This window comes from Hakea prostrata, chromosome 3 (assembly GCF_041222555.1).
Source record: "Hakea prostrata isolate BN-2017 chromosome 3, UWA_Hpros_2, whole genome shotgun sequence".
Taxonomy (NCBI): domain Eukaryota; kingdom Viridiplantae; phylum Streptophyta; class Magnoliopsida; order Proteales; family Proteaceae; genus Hakea; species Hakea prostrata.
The window spans coordinates 19,607,346-19,632,149 of NC_142602.1; the positions used below are offsets into that span (position 1 = coordinate 19,607,346).

A 24,804-nucleotide genomic window follows, 5' to 3' on the forward strand; every position below is an offset into this window, starting at 1 on the left:
TAACTACTTTAAGATAAGGTTGCTAAAATTAGGGAGCCCTCATCCTAACCAACTAACAACTCCTAACAATCAAATACCAAAATTAACTCAACAACTAAGACTCCAAAATAAAAATAAAAATAAAAACAGAAATGGTTTTCCTAAACTAAAGTGGACTTGGTCAACCAATTATGGCTCGTTCCAGGGGCAGGCAAATGACCATTCTACCTCTGGACAGATTTGGTTCCCCCCCCCCCCCCCCAGGTGGGCTCTTGCTCTTGGATGGGCTTGGGCCTTCTTTGGGGGCTGTCTAGGGCTGGTTACATCAACTGTTCTTGGAGATGATTCTCCTGGTATACCGGGTCTCAGATTTGGTTTATACTGCTCTCAATTTAATGAAAATTTCCTATTCTCAAACAAGTTTAACTGGTCCAATTAGTTTATTTTTACTTGAGACTTTTCGTATTAGGTAGAGCGCAAAACTCATTTTCTCACAAATCAAATATTACTTAAATCTGATTCATATTGAAGGAGTTTTTCTAACAAATCAAATATTACTTAAATCTGATTCATATTGAAGGAGTTATGCTCTGTTGAAAATTGTTTTATCTAGGTAGGCCCCAAAGGAGATTGAAGTCTTAGCCTCGTTAGTATTTATCATGATTCATGAGGAGTTTGTCTGTGCCAACTAAGCCATCCCCATGGGGTTCCAGTCAAACCTTAACGAACCTTTTTTTTATTATTCCTTCTTGCTTACACAATCTGTAAAATTTAGTCGCTGTTGTTGAATACCATAGGAAAAACTATGCTTTATCTGATATCCTTTCTGATCAGGATGTGATATCATTTCTAGTCAGGATGTCTGTTCTTTTGAGCTTCTATTTCCTTTAGTAACTTGTTAATACTCCTCTTTTTTTGAGAATCTTTGAGAAAAATTTATCTTATTTACAACAGATGAGCCACATCCAAAAGTGATGCAGTGTGTCTCCACAACAACTAAAGGAAGGGGTATGGCTTCGTTAATTGATATAGCTGAAGCTTCCTTAATTCACACTGAAAAGCCTTATGCTGCGGTATGATGATTTCTTATTTGTTGTATCTATCATTTATCATGTACTTTACCAAGGTAACATACAAGGGTTTGTTTTTTGCACCAGAAGTTAAAATGTGGTGAGGTACAGTTTTAACTTGGTTCACTGATCTGCAGATCATATTGAAGCATTGTCGAGAAACGCATTGCCATCTCTGCTTGAATGAGCTACCCGCTGATACTGTCCCATGTTCATCATGTTCAATACCGTTGTACTGCTCCCAGCATTGCCAAGTACAAGCTGGGGGACAATTTGCAAGCTGTTCAAACAACCCTTCCATCCCTGAGAATTTATCTGAGGATCTTGAAAGATATATGGCAGAAATAACCTTAGCCAGCAATTCTGGATGTACTGTTGCTGATGCAAGTGTTGAGTATACTACTGAACACAAACATGAATGTGGTGGTGTACATTGGCCTGTAGTATTGCCATCTGAAATTGTTTTGGCAGCTCGAGTTCTAGTTAAGTCAATTGAGCAAAGGGAGTACTCCAAGACCTCCAAGCCTATAGAATCGTTGGTATCCCCTAAACCTTCATAATTCATATTTTGGTTTACAATCTTGGTGTCTATGGAAGGATTCAAGAGTATCCTTATTGGCATTGTTGCTGTTCTCCTAGGGCCTTGTTCATAACTATGCTCAAATGACTCCAGATCGCAAATTGGAGTTGCACATTTATTCAGTTGTAATGACTCACTGCCTTCAGCGTGATTATGGTTCTGTATTTCCTTTAACAGGTGCTTCTGTTTCACAGGTAGGCTCAAAGCACTCTTCACCTACTAAACATCCATAAATCTTGCAATTAGATCAGTACATGATTTTCTTTTATCTTATGATACTTTTGACAGATCTGGTATTTCTTTTTCTTGAACTGAAGATGGATGAATACGTGTACTGAAGAAACAGATTAAATTTTCTTTTTCTTTAGCATGTGCATTGAGGGTAAGGGCCAAATCCTGACAATGAGGCCACCTTGGTATTTGGCCAAAATGTGGAAATATATTTAAATGGGCATTATTGAGAGTTAATTCTCATGCTAAAGCTTAATTTGAAGCCTCCAGAAGTTGAAACTGTCGGAGAAGGATTTTGAGTCTAAGTTGTTGTTATACATATATGAATGGATAATAAATATATTAAAAAACCCGAAAAGGGTGAAAAGAAAGGGGAGGGGAAGATATGAGGGACAAGGGGGCGGGGGAGATTGTGACCAAGAATGGTGCGGAAGTTACAAAAGGGAGGATTCTATGCCCCAGCTAACAAGAAGAAGCCTGTTCTTTGGGGAATCTAAAAGGGGTTTGGGGGCAAGCTATCCTAAATTGACATCCTTATCGATGGCCTTCCAAATCATGTTTGTAGAGTGGGATTTGGAGGACCATCTGCGAAGGTTAAAGCTCAAACCAGCAGTGGGAGATGCAGGCACCAAAGACAAGCTTGCCAATGGTATCAGCGAGCAGTGAGCCTTGAAAAAAAGACTTTATCCAAGCGCATTCAAGGCCGAAAGGACTAGGTAGTCCACTAATCTGTGGTGTTAATAGATGGAGAACAGGGCGAGGAGCTAAATGGGTCTGGTATAGGGGCAGGAGAAGGAAAGGTGGGAATGGTTTTGGGGTGAGCATTATGGCGTGTAGAGGGGGAAGGCTGGGATATTGTGATTGATGAGGAGTGCATGGGGAGACGGAAGTCAATGCTCTCCAGACCGTGAAAGAGTGAATGGGGATGCATTCTTTGAACTAGACTAGCTTGATTGAGGGACCACTGGGGAGGGGGAGGGGGCAGATAATAATAAAATATATAATGAAACTATTATGAAGAAAAACAATGAGATTCGATGGGTTTTTCAAATTTTTTTTAAAATTATGTTATGATCCTAAATTATGGCTTTCTTTTGTTTTTCTTTTTGCCCCTCTGTTGAGAAACATAATGTTGGTAGAATGGCTTGAATTGATCAATGTGATCTCAATCCCTCTATTTATAATAAAGTGGAAAGAATACTATTACATAAATATCCTTACTTGGGTAACAAAAAATAGAAAATTACATGAAAAAAAAAATCTAATAGAGTTGGACTCCTAGTATGACTCAGCCAACACCCCCCCTCAAGTTGAGGCAGAGATGTTAGTCATTCCCAATTTGCCTACATAGGAAGGAAATCTTCCTTCAAACCCTTAGTGAAAATATTTGCCAATTGGTCTCCAGACCTCACAAAAGGCATGCAGATGAACACTTGTTCCAGCTTTCCTTTGACAAAAAACTTGTTAATTTCAATGTGTTTAGTTTGATCATGTTGTACAAGATTATTGACAATACTGATGGTAGCTTTGTTGTCACAATATGACATCATCGGGTTTGGAACTTGGACTCCAATATCTTTTAGCAAGCCTTTCAACCATAGTAGCTCACAAAATTCCACGAACCATAGCTCTATAATAAGCTTCAGTAATGGATAAAGCTACCACATTTTGTTTTTTACTTCTCCAAGTAACTAGATTACCTCCAACAAAGGTATAATAATCTGAAATTGACTTCCTGTCATGAGATTTAGCCCTGTTTGCATCAGTGTATGCTTCTACTCTTAGATTATTTGTGGGTGACAAAACTATTCCTTTTCCAGGAGTTCCCTTCAAATATTGCAATATTCTGGTAACAACTTTCATATGAGCTAAATATGGATGCTACATGAACTGACTTACTATCCCCACGGCATAAGTGATGTCTGGTCTGGTGTGGGACAAGTAAATAAGCTTCCTTACCAGCCTTTGGTATCTTCCTTTGTCCATTGGCTCTCCCTCTTGTTCCTTAAGTTTAGCTCCAGCTTCAATAGGAGATCAACTGCTTTACACCCCAACATTCCCACGTTTGATGATAAATCTAGGACATACTTCTTTGGGATGGGTATATACCCTTATTTGATCGAGCCACCTCAATCACTAAGAAGTACTGTAACTTCCCTAGATCTTTAATCTCAAACTCTCTGTCAAGAAAGTTCTTCAACCTTTGAATTTCCTCACCATCATTCCCTATGGTGACAATATCGTTCACATAAACAATGAGAAGTGTGATATTAGTCCTTAACTTATTGACTAACAGTGTATGATTAGCATTGCTTTGCTTGTACCCAATAGAAGTCATTGCCTTCAGGTGGCGTCCCAACCTGCATCTAGGTGATTGTTTTAACCCATAAATTGATCTTTTCAACCGACAAACTTTCCTTGTGGTATTATCATCGAAGAAACCATGTGGGATTTTCATATAGACTTCTTCCTTTAACTCCTCATGTAAAAATGCATTCTTTACATCTAATTGGTGCAAGTTCCAGTCTTTGTTCACAGCTACAGACAACAGAACTCTGACAGTGTTCAGTTTTGTAATAGGGGCAAAAGTCTCCTGATAATCAATCCCATAGGTTTGGGAAACCTTTTTGCAACTAGTCTACCCTTCAACCTGTTGACTGATCCGTCCATATTTTGTTTAATCACAAACACCCATTTGCAGCCCACGAGTTTTTTTTTTCCTGAAGGAAGTGTAACCAGCCCCTAAGTATCATTTTTCTTCATTGCCTGCATTTCGTCTTCCATAGCTGCCTTTCATCTCTTATCAGCATAGGCTTCCTGCCAATTTTTAGGAACAAATATAGATGATAGAGAGGATATAAAAGCACAGTAAGAGTCAGACAAAGAGTCATAAGAAACATATTTAGCTATGGGATGTTGAGTACAAGATCTGACTCCTTTTCTAACAACAATAGGAAGATCAGAAGAAGATACCTTAGGGGGAACAGTAGAATCTGATTTTAGTGCAAGAGACTGAAGTGGTAATGTGTGACCTTTCTCCACTTGCTTTGGCTGGTTGTAATTCTTCCTTAGATAAGTCTACATCTCCTTATTCTGGTCAATCTGGTTTTGCCAAGACCTTAATAGTGTGCCTCACATGAGTGGTCTCCCCCTAACCAAGTTCTTCACATGGTTCATGAAATGAAGGGGGAGAATTAAAGTCCTCAAGTATACTGGCCGAAGTCTCCCCCTGGTCAAGAAACTCTTCTTGAACTCTTAAGTTGTGTGCTAGGAAGGTTTAGAGTTGGAAAGAATACTTCTCCTCTAGGACTCTCCCCTTGGAGAGGTGTATAGTAAGGGTAAGACTCATTAAAAATGATATGTATGGATACAATGGTTTTCCTGGAAGGAGGATGATAACATTTGTACCCTTTCTGAGTATCTGAATACCTCAGAAATATGCAACGTAGGCCACGAGGAGCCAACTTACTTTGGTGGACTATGATTCTGTCATAACACACATCCAAAAATCTTTGGGGTAATAACAAAAAAGGAGGCTCCCTAGAGAATCTCATTAGGACATTTAAAACCAAGTATCATACTGGGTATCTTATTTATAAGGTAAGAAGCAGTGAGTATAGCATCACTTCAGTATTTGTCAGGGACATTCATAGCAATCATAATTGAACGGGCTATCTCTAAAAGATGCTAATTCTTCATTTCGGCAACTCCATTTTGGGCAGCCCTATCAACACAACTGGTCTGGTGTATTATGTTAGAGTTAGAGAGATATTTCTGAAATTCACCATTAATATACTTTGTGCCATTATCACTGCGAAGGATCTTCACAGTGGCATTGAACTAAGCTTTAATCATATTATGAAAATCATGAAAACATCAGAAAACCTTATTTTTTTGTTTTAAAAGATAAATCCATGTAGAACGAAAGTGACAATCAATAAAATTAAGTAAGTACCTATGACCAGCAATAGACACACACCGACAGGGCCCCCACACATCAGTATGAATTAGCACAAAAGGAATAGATTTTCTATTATGAAAAGAAGGTAAATAAGTAGAACGAGTCTGCTTCACAAAAATGCAGGCTTCACAAAAAAATTCATCCATGTTACAAGAAGAAACTAAATTAGGAAATACTTTCTTAAGAGTTCCTAGAGGGGGTGACCTAGCCTACGATGTCACTGATGAAGATTTGCTATTACCGAATGGACTTGATTAGAAGATGCAGTCAGAGCAGAAGTAGATCCTTGAGCAAATAAAATCCATGGTCTTGTTTACCACGTCCAATCTCCTTCCCCATGACTAGATCCTGGAAGACACAGTACGATTGGGAAAATGTCACTTTACAATTCAAGTCATGTGTAAGACTACTGATAGAGAGCAAGTTAGTAGAAAAAGAGGAAACATGGTGGAGAATGCTGAATGGTCCATTTTCCAACAATGGAAGAATAGGAGCCATCAACAATTTGAACTTTATCCTTTCTAGAAGTTGGAGAATAATGTAAAAAAAAGGAGGATAAACCTGTCATATGATCTGTGGCTCCTGTATCAATGGTCCAAGGAGCATAAAATGAAGAAACATGGAAGCCTGTAAAAGTTTTACTTGAAGTAGCAAGGTAGGAGTTGGTATGGGTAGTAGAAGAAGCAGTGGTAAAGGCTGTACCGGCAGTAAAAGACTGCATAATACGTCATAGAGTAGCTAACTCCTCCTGTGAAAAACCAATGTCTGCAGAGGGTGTTGTGGAAACTATCTCAGAAAGATGAGGCTTTGGTTTTCCTTTTTGTTGTGCCATTTTTTGCTCAAAATCAGCAGGTTTCCGATGTAGCTTTCAACAATTGGCCTTGGTATGATATGGTTTGTGATAGTGCTCACACTTGACAATTTCCTTAGCTAAATCAGATTTAGTGCTAACAGACTGTAATGTTGATTTCTCCACAATAAGAGCATGAAGTATGACCAATCGACGACTTTTCTCACACTGAACAAGGGCCTAAGACTGTTCTAGTGTAGGAAAGGGAGAACGACTCAATACTTGCACTCTGATTTGATCATATTCTACATTCAAACCTGCCAAGAAGTCATATACCTGAATCTTATCAACATGTTTCCTATAAGTAGCCACAACATCCAGATTAATGGGGTGATAGTCCCCATAATGATCTAATTCCTGCCAAAGAGATCATAAATCAACATAATATTGGGCCACAATCTATTCCTTTTGTGTAGTCTCATGAAGCTTCTTCCGTAGCTCATAAACCTTTGCATCATTCCCCAATTGTCCATATGTTTCAATAGTAGGCTTTTAGATTTGGGCTATAGTATCAAGTAATAGGTATCCACGAGCAATATTTGGATTCATGGAATTCAAAAGGAATGGCATAATAAGAGAGTCTTTTGAGATCCATTTATCCTGCAAAACACTTGTGGTGGTAGGTTTGATAGTGGCGCCCGCCGCCCGTGATGATTCCAACAATTCCTCTTCCGACAATAGTTAAGTAGGCAGATTGAGACCAGATCAAATAATTTGTGCCATCAAACCTTACTGAAAGAGAATGAAGAGTGGGGTAATGTTTGAAGCCAGTGGAAGCTGTAGTACCATCGGTGCTTGCCATTCCTAGAAAATGTTTGCAGTTTTGTTGTTTTCAGTCTTCACCCTTTCAAACAACTGAAATGTTGCAGAACAAGGAGACCCTAGAAAGCACAAATAGATATATGCAAAATTGTGATTAGACCCCTGGAGGTATGTATAATTGCATATGGACCCCAGCAAATATATATAGTTGCAGATAGCCCCCTAAAAATATGGATAATTGCAAATAGGCCCTTGGAAAATATGGTAATTGCAGATAGACCCTTAGATATATGGATAATTATAGATAGCCCCCTGAAAATATTGATAATTCCATGTAGACCCATGTAAATCTTTGAATTCTCAAAAGAGACCCCTTCGTATACGTGCAATTACAATTAGATCCCTGGTTTGGTTTGGTCCATGATTTCAGTTCAATGGTTCAATGCATGGTTCAAGGGTTATAAAGTTTTGAGCTCTCGTTTTAGAAGAAGAAAAGAGAAAAAAACCAGAAGTAGAAGGTGGAAGGAAGAGAAGAGTAGAAATGGATTGGGAACTGGGTTTCTACAATGGTTTCAGAAGAAGAAGAAAGAAAGAAAAAAAATCAGAAGAAGAAGATGTTGGTTGATGGGTTTGCGATGGAGCAGTAAAAAAATCAGAAGAAGATTTTGGTTGGGTTTGTGATGGGTTTCTGCGATGGAGCAGTAAAAAAATCAGAAGAAGAAGATTGTGGTTGGGTTTGGGATGGGTTTTTGCGATGGAGCAGTTGCAGCAGTGGTGGAGGTAGGTCTTCAAGAGAGATCTTTTTTTTTTTTCTTCTTTTTCCTTTCTCTTCCCTACTTGAACTTTGGCTCTGATGCCATGTTGAGAAACACAATGTTGGTAGAATGGCTTGAATTGATCAATGTGATCTCAAACCGTCTATCTATAATAAAGTGGAAAGAATACTATTACATAAATACCCTTACCTGGGTAACAAGAAAATAGAAAATTACATGAACAAAAACTCTAATAGAGTTGGGCTCCTAGTAGGACTCAATCAACACCCTCGCACACAGTCTAAACATTTGAATAGGCAAAAGGCATCACCTTAAGCTAAAGTACAGAAAAAATAAATATTTCTTTAACGTAGCAAGACCATACATGGTTGTTGTGGGTGAAAGAATAGAGCTTATTTTTGTTTGTTTGAGAAGAGCGGAATGTGCGCTGGCACATTAATTGTGCTGAACTCACATCGAGGCGTCTGCCTTGGTGAAGTAGCACTTGGTACAAGGTTATGAAGCTTAAGGACCATGCATCATGCCTGAGCAATGGTTGAAATTTTGAGTGTAATCTGTTGAAATGTCTTTGTTTCTCCAAAGGTTGAAATCACATCTCTGGGTGACATCTTGAATGTTGTGCAGGAAACAATATCCAGCAAGTGAAATTAGTGTCTGCAAGACTGCAACACAAAAGCAACAAAAAGAAGAAAAAGGGAGCTGCAAGCTTTCGGAGAGGGTGGGCCTTGGCGTAATGGTTGGTGGACCACAATTGTTTCCTAGGGTCTAGGCATTGAAACAGCTTCTCAGCAAAAATTGCTGGGTTAATGTTGGGAAGGAAAATTACCCCCCGTACCATGCTTGTCCAGAAGCCTTTGGCATTTACCATTTTACCGTTTGTTCAGAATGATCAAATCATCAACCTCTATGTGCTTTGACTTGCAACAACCACCATAACCTTGTGCAAATAAATGGGGTCAGCTGTCTGGTTTCAAAAGAGGCTGAAACAGTGATATAAATATAAGAGAAGAGCCAGGAGGTGAAAAAGAGTAAGAGAAAGTAAAAGGCACAATAAGTGGAAGATGTCGATGATGTAGATGGAGAAGCATCCTAGGAACATCCCCTAGAAAGGGCTCAGCAACATGGATCTTTGACCTTCATGCAACTGTATCTGCAGTCATACTAGGATTGAGCCCCACCACATGCATATCCCTTTTTGCTACTTCTTGAATAGTCATTTTAAATATACCTCTATGTCTATTAGGTTTGTCAAACTTATTATGTACTTCTACAAATTAGCATACTCTTCAAATTAAATTGATGACCACATAAGAGATAAAAAAACTAGTAAGGGTGATCAATGAGAACCTAGCTATCACCCCAAACTGCCCTGCGGTAACACAAATACACTCAACACTCCTCCCTAAGCCGAAGCATACAAATCATCCCTGCCTGGCTAGGAATCTTGGAACAACTTTTCCTGAAGGTAGGATTAAATAGTGCCATAGTGGCTAGGTAAACATGTCAAACAAATGAATCTCATCACCATTGCTTTTCCTACAATTTTTCTTGGTTTCATTTTTTGGAAAATTTATACCTTTGTAGATCCTTTAGCATGTCCTAAAACTAGCCCTTTAGTCTTAGTGGCTGTTTGAACCTCATGAAACCACTACCAAAGTCTGTCTAGGGGAATGATGTTTTCCTTACAATTCACCTAAGTCGTCTTTAGCAATCTTCCTAATACATGTAGCCATTTCATTCCACATCATACTAATGTCTCCCTCAAAGTTCCACTTCGTTGTTTGACCATGAATGATTATAAAGTGTCTGGGCTCCAGCAGCTTATCCTAGGGAAAATAACCTTTCTTACTAGTCTGTGTGGTGAGGCACACATGTATGACTGCTAGTTTATGTTGTGGTTGGGCTCTCTCTAGGTATCATCTTTTAGTTCTTACATAACAGTCTTGTGGATCTTTGAGTTAGGAAGAAATCTATATGGTTACTATGATTTGCACCTTTTAATGTAACCAATTGCTCCTTTCTCTTTTCAAAGTAAGTGTTTACAACAGATAAACCAAAACTCGTAGAAACTCTAAAAATCGAGAGCCCATTGTTTTTCTTTCCAAAATCATATCCCCCATGTACACCTTCATAGCCTCTTTGTTGTTTCCTGACATATCCATTCAAATCATCCCCTTTTTATCTTTTCTCCATACCCAGCACTAATTAGGAACTTTTTCCTTGTATTTTAAGAAAATTTGCTCAACTAGAGTCTGCTCTTTCAAAACAAGCCCTTTTAAGATTAACATCTTCCAAACTTAAAATTGAGAACAATTCTTTGTTTAAAGCTGCACACTGAAAGCTTTGGATGTTCATAAACAGTTAAAGCAACCCAATTGAGCGAATTTGCTTAGAAATCTATCCGTGGCCTCATCTTCCTGGATGTCGTCTGCAAAGGGTATTCCTTAAGGCAGCCAAAAAGTCTTTCCTCTTCAAACAAGCCAAATCCTTCAACAGCTTGTTCTTTGCATCACATATATGTTTGCTTATCAAATTCCTGGTGTTAATTCCATGTAAACAATCTTTACTCAGATTTGGAGCCAAACCTCTTGAGGTTCTCAACTATTTCTTCACGTAATCAGATTTCATCCCCAAATTTGCTTGCTGAGTGATGTAAACCAGGATCTAGGGTTAGGGGTAACAAGGTAAGTTCCTTAGATTTATGGTTGCCCAGGAAACCTTCAGCAAATACAGATGAAAATTCTAGGTTCCAGAGGGTATTTTCTCACTCTCAAGTTCGGTCACAGTGTGGACAGGTTTCAGGGTATTTGCAGGTTCAGGTTTTAGGGTTTTAGAGGGTTCGGCTGGGGCTAGGAGTAGGCTATTCCTTGCTGTTTCTGTTGTTCAGAAGTGGCTTTTGTTGCTGTCCTTCCAATTAGACTGAGGTCCAATTGATCAGATTTCTGGAAATTTAAATTTTGGCAGAATTCCAAGGTTGAAGGTGAAGTGCAGGTTTTTTATGAGGTTGGGAAGTAGGGTTGAATTGCAGGAATAGCATTAGGCTTGCACCTAGGCCTTCCTGCGATTCTATGGAGGTAGAAGGGACTTGAACAGAGCTGGGAATTAGGGTTTCCTAATGGGAGTAGGATACGGCTGCTGTGGGGAAGAGGGGAAAAGGGGGTGGGTCACGACGGCTAGGGGAGGGGCTAGGGTTTGAATGGAACTAAAGGGGAAGGGGGGGGGGAAAGGGGGTGGGTCACAATGGCTAGGGGAGGGGCTAGGGTTTGAACGGAACTAAAGGGGCAGGGGTTGATTGCAATGGAGGGGGAAGGGTTTTCTAGGCTCAAACAAGAGGGCAGGGGGCTGGAGATGCTACGATCGTGATGGGTGGGGCTGGGTTTGGGATCTTCTACTTGGGGATTGATGAATTGGGCTGGGATGTTGAAGGAACTTTGCTGGATTTGCTGAATTGATCTTCTGAACTTGATTATTGACTGCTTGAAACATCTTGGAAGCTCTCAATAGACAGCCGCAGGGGTCCCCTCAAAGGAACCCTGCCACACACTTTACCAATTAACGATCAATTTCTTTAATTCATCAAATCTGAGTATTACATTGCAATAAGAGGATATTTATAGCCTTAAATAAAAGACTATGATTGGGGTTGGGAATCCCTAAGAGATATGGTTCCACTGAAAACGGAATCAAATTACTACAAGACCAAAACCCTAGGATTAGAATCTTGTTAAGACACTTGACTTGGGACTCAAACTACACTTCCTAGTAAAAACAAACTCTAAAGATAAGAACCCTTAGGATAAGGAATCTTATCTTATACACAATTGACTCACTCAACACAACTTAACTCTCAAATAACTTTCAAACTACTAACTCAACAACCCTAGAAAAGAAAAAAAAAAAATTAGATCCATGACCCTTGGATCGAGAGGAATCTATCCAGACCAATATTGAGCCCTAAAAAGGGGTTGGGAAATGACTAAAATACCCTTGGGGGAATTTCGGCCAGCTTTGATTGACCATTTGGATCTGGATTTTGGGACCCCTTTTTTGTTTTTTGGTTTTGGGGGGGGGGGGGGGGTCCTTATGTTCACATCACTGAGTCATCATCAGGTTATAAATTCTTGAGTTGGGCACACTTTGATTCCTCAAATACTGGCCTGCATACTCACTGCACGATTGGCTGAAAGTAGCCATCTTGAATGCTTCTATGTTCTTGACATACTCTCATTTGTAACTCTCTTGGTTCTTGTGCTTCCAACTAGGAAACCTGGATTTGAGGCAATTACTTCTGTGTGTTCTGAACCTTATAAATCCAAATCTTTGAATGGCTTGAACATGGGCTTGAAGGTTTTATCCGTAGAATAAAATGATAATGAAGGGGACGAGCCTTATGATGTGTTTTTTTGAAAAGATATAACAAGAAGCTCTGTCCCTACTAAATGGGGTTGGCTACATGGTTCTTGACCTTCCAATCAGCTCTACTTGAGGCCATACTAGATACAAGGCCTAGGCTATGCATTTTCTTATGCCCCTAGTTTGTCTGATTCCTTTGATCAAGATTAAATCACTTCTCCATATGGGGCACTTAAAGGCCTTTGTTGAACGTGACCATGCCACCTCAATCAACTTTCTTGTAGCCTATCATTTATTGGAGCTATTCCAATACCAGCTCTAATATGATCATTCCTTACCTTATCCTTCCTAGTATTGCCACTCGTTCATCTTAGCATCCTCATTGTTGCTACTTCTTATTTTATCTATATGATGCTTCTTTCACCATATATCATATGTTTTCTTGAAAAATGACCTACGCGAGCAAGCTTTGATGATAATTTATTTTCTGGTGGTTCTTATCATTTGCAATTCATGTTTTAGATGTTTTTTTTTACTGGAGGAACACACTATGATTATGGAATTACAGTTTAAAAGTAATCCTAGAGCTAGATTCTGGTTCTAAATTTCACCTTGTTAGAAGCACACATCATGTTTGTCACAGTGATTTTCAACTCCTGTATACTTGTTGTGGTCCTTGTGGATGCAGGTGGTTATACTTGTATCTCAAATCAAGGTAAACTCTATGGCTGTTGTTCATATGAAATCAGTAGAGGAATATAGTTCATTACAGCAATCAGGGCCACAGTTGTCAACAGTTACCAATGTAGAACAGGTTTGTTCTCATGGCAATCGTTTCCTTTTCACCATGGGCTACTTTCCAGCACTTGTATATTTGATTGATTCTATGCCTATGTTCCTGAATTTGTTCTTGTTTTCAAACTTCAAAGTCATGTATATGTGTGTGTGTGTGTTTATATATACATAGTGTTTATATATACATACATACATATATTATTTTTTTTGTCATTAATGAAAAAAGACCCACTGGACATACTAGTACTGGTGGCTAATTTGATCCCTTTTTTTTTTTGGTTTGGAGGGGGGGGGGGATGAGCTAATCAATCTTTTGCTTCTTCGAAATCCTAATTGCCATGTAGGTTGCTGACAAGGACTCTTCGATATCTTGCAAAATAATGACTCAATTGCAAAAGTGAAAGTAGATCTAGGGTCCTACTAACACACTGGACCCAACTAGATCCTAAGTGGACTCAGCCCAAAAACGCAAAATTTCCAAAATACCCCTAACTTGGACGGAATTACTGGTACCTTTGGCCTCATTGTGTGGTCCTGGATTTGGTTTATATCAACCTGCCACCTATCCGTCCTTTGTAATTTCTTTCTAGTGAAATACCAGGATGAGTTAGTAGAAAATAGTCGTGTTACAATCCCTTTCAACACCAATAAGTCCCATTTTTTGGAATTCTGCCCACATTTGGAAGCTCCATCAAGACCTCATTCAGGCATGTGGATCGGCCAGTACACACCCTCCAGTCACCATCTTAGATGAGCCTCTCCACCTTCTCCATGTTGTGACCCTGCATCATATCTTATGCTATTTCCATACCTTTTGATAATGATACCCCTAAGATGCCAGCTGTCCAACCACATGAGTGTACTTCCTGTCACCTATGAATTATTGAATCATTGGCTTCACCGTATTCCTGTAAACCAAGATTTTCTTCTAGACACAAGAACCATTGTGAGGCTGTTTGACTGTGCAAATAGAGTCATGCTTTCAGTGTCTGAAATACACCCAGTAGATAATTTGTCCTTAGAGGCAACCTGCCGAATTTGTTTTAGAATGGTTGCCATATTCATATCTTTGATGTGCTGCATTCCTAGCCCACCTTCTTTCTTAGGTGTATATATTACATCCCGTGAAAATAAATGCGTTAAATCTTTCTAGGGAAGGGCCAGTCGGTGAGAAGTTAGAAAATATGGACTCCAATTTCATAATTACATTGTTTGGGAAAACCAAAGATGCTAGACTAGTAGATGTAACAGCCTTGCAGCACTAATGTTAGAAGTTGGAGCCATCCAGCATATGATATGAACCTTGCTTTCCAGCCTTCCGGCCTTCACACCTTCTTGAAAATAGATGAGCATTCCACAATAGAGAGTCAACCTGAAATTATGGGAACTCTGAGATACCTAATAGGTAACATGGTTTTAGGAAACTTGTTGATTCCAAAAGTGTACTATGCTATTATGGCATGGTTCGAAGTTTCGTCTCATCTCAGTGTGTCGACCTGGTCAAGACACCAAGACACTGAAATTTCAGTTGGCGAAACAGAGTACACCATTCTACCATGTTTCAGTGGTTTTAGGTGTTTTTGGGCCTATTTTTGGTGTACAACCTAATTTGAGGCTAATAAACACAATGATAATGTTATTTTTGACAACAAGCTAACACAAAATGGTCTTCTTGATTCCACATGCCTGGCTACATGCAGACAAAATAGGATAATGTATTTTCATGAATCTAATAATTATTGAGAAGCAGTCAAATTTCAATTACAATTTAAATTTACAACCCCTTAAAAAACTAGAGACGGAGTAGCAGCCTTCAGTTGGATGCCCCTAAACACTGTTATGACAAACCGGAATACTATTTGCAATCAATCTCCTCTTGATGAAAGTAGACTGGTTCTCACTTACTGGGTCTCCTATCACCTGTTGTAGCCTGTTGGTCAAGATCTTTGTGATAATCTTATCTAACAAATTGCATAATTGATGCAGTGTTAATAGACTGGTTCAATCGGTTTCAGTTCTGATCCCAAAAGGAACCGGCTCAATGAGGTTTTGGACCAAAAAGAGTTGGACTTGATTAATTCAGATTAGTTTTAATTTTCAGTCTTTCCATTGCTTTAGTTTTCCTTTGTAGGGTGAGTCAGATTTTGGTTTGCACTTTGATTTTGATTTAAGTTTGAACTAGGAATTGTGTTATATTTCCTTTAAATAGCTTCTATCAGGATGCAATTTCATATTGAATAGAATGTATTGAGAGATAAGCCGAGTGCCAGTGTTATTTGATTGTGAGACTTCCTTTCCCTGTCTCCACTTCTCATTCTTCCTCTTCCTATTTTTCTAATTCCCCTCCCATGAAAGTCCACTGTAGCAGGGCATTCACAAGCCTTCTTCAATAATGTAATAGGCCTGGAATCCTGATCCTACATCCCCTTACTTAGGAATTATTGTAATGAAAAATGCATTGATGGAATGAGGCATATAGGAGTACTAAAAGAACCACATTATTGCCTTTTTTATTTCCTTCCCCACCAAGTCTCAAAAGTGCTTCAAGAAACTTGCCTCAGATACATCTTGACCAGGAGCCTTTGAATCCTTCATGTCAAATACCAGCTTCCTAGTCTCCTCCTTCGAACTGGTCTCTTTTAAGTTTTAACCATCCAGCTGGTCCTTAGAAAGCACTCCCTTTAGGGGAATGTTTGGTGGTCCTCTATCATCTGCATTTACCCCAAATAGGCTTGCATAAAACAAATTGCCTCTGATAAGAACCTACTAATCACTATGGAATTTAATGATAAAACAATAGAAATTTACAAGGATAAGCTGGTTTTAATGGTGCCAGTCACCCCAACACCTCACGGTGCCCTTCAGCCTACGCCCTACGGCTGCCCTAACTCACTTCATTATAATTCCTTCCCTTCTCCGAACATCTCACCCCTATTTATAACCCCTAATCAATCCTAATTCTCTCTCTCTCTCTCTCCCCCCTCAATGTAGCATAATACCGTGATCCCAGGGCTCTATCACTACCGGCCCCTCGAAATTCACCTTGTCCTCAAGGTGATGGAAAATTAGAAGCTTGGTCTTAACATGTTTGCCACGCAACCATGCTACTTCGACCTTCTGCACAATACACCTCCTTGGAATCTAACAGATGCAGTAACCACAACTCCAAGCAACCTAAATGAAGAAAAACCTTGGAAACTTCAGCTGAGTTAAAGGGTACACCAGGAATAGCCATTGGAACTGAATTCAGCTGAACAGCAAGAACGTATGGACCCATATAAAACAGTCCTCCTGCTGCCCTGAGTTTCGTGTCAATATATGAGTTAAGAACCTGCAGCGGATGGGGACCACTGGCTGCCATACCGTCATTTGCAGCTCTTTCCCCTATAGGATTGAGAACGATGAACTTATTTTCTGCAATTGTACATAGGAAGCGACCAAAAGTAGGCCATTCTACACAGTCCCGTGTACTGGTCCAGCAGTTTGGCGGGGGAACCAAAAATGGAATCCTTGGTGAAATAGAAGGCACCAACACACTCCTCAAGGTTGCCGTCGAACCTAGAAAGCAGCCTTGCTGCTGCACAAGCCACCGTAACCTTCCTCTTGGCCGTGAGCAACTGTTGGTGGTGCTGGTTCGCTGAATCAGTTGCAAGGTTGAAAGAAGAAGAAGGTTTTACAGGGTATTTCCTAAAATACCCCTGTTTATGATGTTTGGCAAATGGGTCATTTGGTTTTTGGACCCTTATTTGCTTGGGCACTAAAGCAACTGCTGGGCTGGGGTCTGAAAATATAACACCGGATGGGCTGCTGCCTAGTGTCTTGACCCTTGGGTCCATAAAATAGGTGAGTGGGCCACTGTTTTTTTGAATTAATTTGGCTCCTTGAGGCCCACACTTCGGATTTTGAATCTTGGGCGCGTTGCTCAGTTCAGCCCAGCTTAATAGGCCCTAGTGCTTCTTTTTTTACCTTTGGTCCACAGCCCATGGATTTGTGCCTTTGGGTAGTCAGATCTATTTGCGTTCTCAAGGCCCATTCCATGGGTTTATTACCCAAAAATAAATAGCCCAAAAGGCCCATGGATCTAATAGACTTGAACCACCCTTGGACCTGATCCACTGGTTCAACCAGGTCCTCCCCTTGGACCGTCTCTTCCCAAAAGAGACGCATGATTGAAACCCTTGGTGTCCCTCCAAATGCCGCCGCCGATGGTGATCCTCCCTCTCTCTCTCCTGAGTTGCATTTAATCCCAAAAAATATTCCTCAAATCTTGCCTTTAATTCGAATCGAGTAAATGAATCTTGAAGATCTTCCCCCATTGGAAACTGAACTAGGATCTTACCTTGAGATCGCACCCATGTTGCCAAAGGCCTACACCATTTTCTGATCTGCAACGAATCTGCCACTTCTACGATTGCTTCCGCCCACATCCATGGGGGTTTCGTCGGAGCTCAAACCACCCAACTCATCACCCCTCTAAATTGACAACGCCTCTTCTCTTGCCCAAGAGCAGAGTCTTGATAGCGAATTGAGTTTTGAGTACCCAAAGCCCCTTCTCTAGCAGAAACAATGTAGGGATCGAACTGAAACTCAGGGAAAACGTTTTGAATGGTTGACTCTCCCTTCTGCTTACTTCCCCCTGTTCGGCAAGGAACATTCTTAGCCACCGCCGAATGTCTCCTTCTTATGCTGCTAAGCTTCATCTCTTTGCAATTCTTAGCATAACCTTTTGATACATCATCGTGTCCTTTAGCATCAACTCATATGATGGGTGTTCGCAACCAAGCTCGATTTTGGCATCTTCCCTTCACCAAAATCTTGTTGTAGAGCTGCTTTTAAGTGTGTCCAATCGAACATTGGCCAATTGTTTTGGTAAACCCATTCTAAGGCTTCTCCATCCAAATGTTGGAGAGCCACACTCAGTTGTTGCTCGTACCCGATCTGATTTGCCCAACAGAAGAACAGTACCTCTATCAACCATTTCCGTGCACTTCCATCACCGGAAAACGGCGACAATGTCATCTCACCTCCCTGGGATCGACACTGCTCTGATACCAGTTGATAGAAACCTACTAATCACTATCGAATTTAATGATAAAACAGTAGAAATTTACAAGGATAAGCTGGTTTTAATGGTACCAGTCACCCTAACACCTCATGGTGCCCCTCAGCCTATGGCTGCCCTAACTCACTCCATCATAATTCCTTCCCTTCTCCTAACATCTTACCCCTATATATAACCCCTAATCAACCTTATTTCTCTCTCTCTCTCTCTCTCTCTCTCTCACTCTCCTCAATGTAGCATAATATTGTGATCTCAGGGCTCTATCAGCCTCCTCCTCCTTCATGTTGTTCCAGTCATCTAGAGTGCCCCTGTGCATATTTGATCTCTAGGATGTGGAACCTGTTCTGTCTGCAGTTAAAATGCTTTGTGAAAGAATCCATTATTCCTCGTCCCCTAGTGGAAGCCACTGCCACCCTTCAGCTGGGAGGGAAGCTAGTTGGTACAAAGAATGAGGAGCCCCCATAATCAATAATAAACATATATTTTTAAAATGATTGGTCACTTATTTTAAAGGAGCCCAGGGAACTGAGTACCACCTTTGACTTGAGCTGTGTTATAGTCACCCCTGTATTACCTTGTAGGTTGGTTTTTCTCTTGCTGTTGCTTTGTATGGTTTATGCATTCTTTGAGAGAGACAATTCAACAACCACCACCTAGTTTCCTTGTAAAGTTCTTGTGGATGTTGGGATTTTCTATCACCATGAATTGCCTGAAATTGATGACACACTCTCTCTCACTTTTGCTTTTAATGTGTGAAATTTTGTTCATTATTCAGCTTCAGTTGGTATATATTGCATTTTCTTTTGTAATCTCTTTTTTTGTGATCGTTTGGTGGTTTCAGGTCAGAGTTGGCCAAGCCATTTACTCAACTGGTAGCTTGTTTAACCATTCATGTCAACCCAATGTTCATGCTTATTTCCTTTCACGCAGCCTGTTTATACGATCAACAGAATTTGTGGCAGCAGGTCAACCGCTGGAGCTATCATATGGGCCACAGGTATGAGATGTATGGTTGGCAATTTCTATTCCTTTTCTCTGTTGCATTGGAGATGTTTGGTGCTAGTAGTTTCATAATTGTTATCTTTTTGGTTGTTCAAGGCTAATAGCTTCTATCCTGCTTCCTGCATGAGTTGATTAGTATATTCTCCGACAAAGAAGGCATATAAGTTGAGAAGAGAAAAATCAAAGAATGGTTTTTTTTTTTGGGTTAGAGATGACGAAGGACATAATTGAGTATGTGGACAATAGTTACAAATAGCATATGCTTGGCTAAGGCTGAGTCGCAGCATAGTTGGTCCTTAACCTACATACACTAGATCTAGATGGATACAAAACCCGTATGCTTCACACTCCCTCTCAAGTTGTTGCAAAGATATTCCTCATGCCCAACTTGAATAACATATGATGAAATGACTCTGAAGTCAAAAAACCTCTATACGACAATAACAACAACAACAATAACAACAACAACAACAACAACAACAACAAGCCTTATCCCAACTAAATGGGGTCGGCTACATGGATTCTTGCCTTTCAATCAGCTCTGTTTGAGGCCATACTAGAAAGAAGGCCCAAGCTATGCACATCCTTTCCCACCACTTCCTTTAAGGTGATCTGTTCCTAGTTCTTCTAAATCCTTCAACATGGCTTAAATTGCTTCTCTGAACAGGTGCATTTATAGGCCTCTGTTGAATGTGCCACCTCAAACGACTTTCTCGAAGCTTATCATTTATTGGAGCTAACTCCAAAACCACCCCTAATATGGTCATTCCTTGTATGATGCTTCTTAACTGTGCTCTGCATCATACATATTGTCTGGTCGTACGACGGTCCTATAGAATTTTCCTTTGTGCTCTAAAGGAATACGTTGATCACATAAGAACCCGGACGCACCTTTCCACTTCATCCACCCTATTTTAATTCTTTAGGAAACACATCCTCTATATCACCTCTTTTTATTTATGATTGAACAAGGTACCCAAAACAATCACTTTGTGGAATTTCAATACACCTCTATGACATCTGTTAATTGTTTTCTGTAATCAGACCAGCCATGACACCTGGTGCATAATGCTAGGCAGTTAAAAAGAGAAATAAGATAAGATGAATGTAGTAGAGATGAGAAGGACGAGGAGGATGTGTTAGAAAACTGGGGGAGATATGGTAAAGGATAATTATATTAGAACTGTATTAGGAGTTGCACCAACTTTGGACATGCTCCATGAGAGCTGCTTGAGGTGGTATGGGCATGTGCAATGGGGACCTATAGATGCACCAGTAAGGAAAGGTGATTGGGTTCAGTGTTATGGAATTGGAAGAGCTAGACGAAGCTGAAATTACTATTGGAGAGGTAGCTAGAAAGGATATGCATGTGTTACAGAATTAGAAGGGCGTGAGGAAGCTAAAATTACTATCAGAGTTGTAACAAGAAAGGATATGCATGTGTTAGGGCTCAATACTAGTATGAAGTGGACAGAGTTGTCTGGAGGACAAAGATCCATGCTGTTTACCCCTTGTAATGGGTGTTCTGGAAATGCTTCTTTGGCTGCTTTGATTATTTTCCTTTTTTGTGACTTTCTTTTATTCCTCCTCACTTCCTTACCTATTTCCTTCTTGGATCCATTTAGCCAATCCCGTTTAGTTGGGTAAGGTAATGATTGTTGTCGTTGTATCTTTAAATTGTTTTCTGTAGCAACAAATGAATTACGGATCAAAACCCATTTAAGCTTCTTTTTAATGAAGTGTTGGTTCATCTAAATGTTCGTAGTCCTGTCATATACTGGTCTGAATTTGGACTATACTACTTGACTCCCTTATTCTCACAACAGAGCCTCATTGGTCCCTCAGGTGTCACTCCTAGATCACCAAGTAGCATTTTGAGCTGATAAGCTCACATACTACCTGTACCATTGCTTGATTTTTGCTTTTGCAATAGACCTTAATAATACTGATTACTTCTTGCTTTGTCCTGTCTCTAGATCACCTCCAAGATATGTACCATACTTATAAGTGGAGTGCTGGTCATCAATGTAGCTTCCCAATCAGCATCTGGAAAGGATTCCGACTCCAAATCATTGCGGTTGAAAAATAGAATGCCTTTTTCCTGGCTCTGATTTTATGTACCTTAGTATCCAGTGTACTGTCTTGAGATTAATAGACTTTGGATCATGTAGGAAATGGCTAAGAACCCCAACAACATTAGCAATATTTTCTTGGGTATGACAGAGGTACTTGTCTCACCACAAGATGCACTCATATCTCCTTTGACGAAATAGGAATTGAAGTGTTTTATTCTTGTGTGTATTATTCAGAACTTTACAATCAATATATACACAGCTGCTATCTATGAAATGGGAAAGAATATCCTACCTAGAATATTAGAATAAATGAGAAATCTACCTAGAATAGAAGATTACAATAAATGAGAAATCTACCTAGAATAGAAGATTACAATAAATGATAAATCTACCTAGAATAGAAGATTACAATAAATGAGAAATCTACCTAGAATAGAAGATTGCAATAAATGAGTAATCTACCTAGAATAGAAAAATACAATAAGAAAAATACCTGTAATAGAATACTACAATCTGATCTACTTAGATTAAAGATACTAATAAAATATTATGATATGATTCTAAGATTTTCCACACTCCCCATCAAGCTGGTGAATAGGCATTCTTCATTCCCAGCTTGGATATGCATTTTTGAAAGGCTGAGCTGCTCAATCCTTTAGTAAGTACATTAGCAAGTTGACTATGTGTAGACACATACGGCGTACAAATCAGTCCGCTATCCAGCTTCTCTTTGATGAAGTGTTTGTCAATCTCAATGTGCTTGGTTCGGTCATGTTGAACAGGGTTATGTGCTATACTGATTGCTGATTTGTTGTCACAGTAGAGTCTCATTGGTCCACCCCATTCAACCTTTAGGTCTTCTAAGATAATCTTCAACCAAAGTAATTCACATATTCCTTGAGCCATTGCATGAAATTCGGCTTCTGCACTTGACCGGGCCACAACATTCTGCTTCTTGCTCCTCCATGTCACAAGATTAAGAAAGGTGCAATATCCTGTGGTTGACCTTCTATCTATTGTTGACCCTGCATAATCAGCATCAGTGTATGCTTCTAGTATCATTCCTTTATTCCTTCTAAATAAAAGGCCTCTCCCTGGCGTCCCTTTTAAATATTGTAGCACACGGTGAGCTGCATGCAAGTGAATTTCCTTTGGACTGTGCATGAATTGGCTGATTACACTAACTGCATATGCTATGTCGGGCCTTGTGTGAGACAAGTAGATTAGTCTTCCTACTAGTCTTTGATACATCTCTTGGTCCACAACAACATTTTCTTCTGCATTCCCAAGTTTACTGTTGGGATCTATTGGAGTGCTTGCTGGTTTACACACGGCCATTCCTGTTTCTTTAAGGAGATCAGTGATATACTATTGTTGAGAGATGAAAATGCCTTGTTGAGAGTGAGCAATTTCAATGCCAAGGAAGTATTTTAATCTTCCTAAAGCCTTGATCTCAAATTCCTTAGCCAAGCATTGAGTGAAATTTTGTTTATCTTTTTCTTCATTTCCTATCACTATTATGTCATCAACATACACAAATAGTGCCGTGACTCCCCTTGATGATGAGTGCTTGATGAACAATGTATGGTCTCCTTGACTTTGCTTGTAACCCATATTAATCATGACTTTAGTAAATCTGCCAAACCATGCGCGCGGTGACTGTTTGAGTCCATATAAGTCCTTTTTTAACTTGCATATAGTATTAGCAGCTAAATCATTCTCATAACCCGGTGGAACCTCCATGTAAATTTCTTCCTTTAGTTCACCATGCAAGAATGCATTTTTAACATCAAACTGTTGCAAGTCCCAACCATAATTTGCCGCCAAGGATAGTAAGATTCTGACAGTATTCATTTTTGCAACTGGAGCAAATGTTTCAAGGTAGTCAATCCCGTAAGTTTGGGTGTAGCCCTTGGCTACCAACCTTGCTTTGTACCTTTCTAAAGATCCATCTGCTCGATACTTCAATGTATAGACCCATTTGCACCCCACAGGTTTCTTCCCTTCTGGTAACCTTACAAGTTCCCAGGTTCCATTGCTTTCTAATGCTTCCATCTCCACATTCATAGCTTGCTTCCACTCCTTATTGGATAAAGCCTCAGCTAAGTTGTTAGGAATGGCAATGGTGTTTAAACTTACCAGAAAGGCTCTATGAGATGGGGAAAAATGTTTAAAGGACAAGAATTGGGCAAGAGGATACATGGGTTTCGTTGTGCATTCTCTAGTGCCTTTCCTAATGGCAATAGGAAGGTCTAGTTCATTACTATCTGTGGGCACATCAGATTCGGTTTGTAGTGAAGGATTAGTCATTTGTACCTCATTTCCAGAATTTGGATTGGAGTCTTGAACTTGCACTGATTCTGGAACAAGATTCTTCTTCCTTGAGAACACCTTTCCTTTGCCAAATTTCACATGCTCAATATCAAAAGTAGGCTCTTTCATTTCAAAGTTTGACCTATGTTCATGTTGTTCACAGTTTGACACAGGTGAGTCTGACACAAGTTTAGGTTGTTCACAGTTTGACTCAGGTGACCTAGTGAAGTATTTGGGAGTGAACTCTAAGTCAAGTAAGGAATTCTCATTCTTATCTTCCATTATTGAATGCTCCCCCTGAAGATGAGATGTGGAAAAATAAGACTTATGTTCATGAAACGTGACATCGATGGAAACATAGAACCTTTTTTAAGGAGGGTGATAGCACTTATAGCCCTTTTGAGTGGAGGAATATCCTATAAATAACATTTGAGTGCTCTAGGATCTAATTTACCCCGATGTGGTCCATGAATATGAACAAATGAGACACACCCAAAAATTCGAGGAACAAGGTTATTTGTCATTTGTAGGTTTGGGTAGAACTGGGAAAGGACATCCATTGGACTCTTGAATCTTAAGACTCTCGAAGGCAGCCGATTTATGAGATGAGTTGCTGTGAGGACTACTTCCCCCCAAAATGACTTAGGCACATTGTGTTGGAATAGGGAGGCTCTAGTTACATCAAGAAGGTGGCCATTTTTCCGTTCAGCTACTCCGTTTTGTTGTGGGGTATTAACGCACGATGACTCATGTATAATTCCCTCCCTTTGAAAGAATGGAGTTAGAATTTGATTGAAATAGTCTCTGGCATTATCAGATCTAAATCTTTTTATACTAACTCCAAATTGGTTTTTAACCATGGAATGGAAGTTGGGAAGAACACAACTAACGTCGGATTTGTTTTTGAGTAGAAAAATCCATGAGACACGAGTGCAATCATCAATGAATGACACAAACCACCTATCCCCAGACACATTAGGAACTCTAGAAGGACC

At 39.8% G+C, this 24,804-nt stretch overlaps 1 protein-coding gene across 3 annotated transcripts in view; it reads left to right on the forward strand.

Annotated features, from left to right (window-relative positions):
- Window positions 1–24,804, forward strand: part of TPR9 (Tetratricopeptide repeat (TPR)-like superfamily protein) — a 65,151-nt gene that overhangs the window by 26,239 nt on the left and 14,108 nt on the right. For all 3 annotated transcript variants that reach the window (XM_089149659.1, XM_089149661.1, XM_089149660.1), the window contains exons 6-10: window positions 934–1,052; window positions 1,187–1,588; window positions 1,689–1,823; window positions 13,251–13,376; window positions 19,261–19,416. In XM_089149659.1, coding sequence (XP_089005785.1) covers window positions 934–1,052; window positions 1,187–1,588; window positions 1,689–1,823; window positions 13,251–13,376; window positions 19,261–19,416 — 938 coding nt within the window. The remainder of the gene's footprint in view (window positions 1–933; window positions 1,053–1,186; window positions 1,589–1,688; window positions 1,824–13,250; window positions 13,377–19,260; window positions 19,417–24,804) is intronic.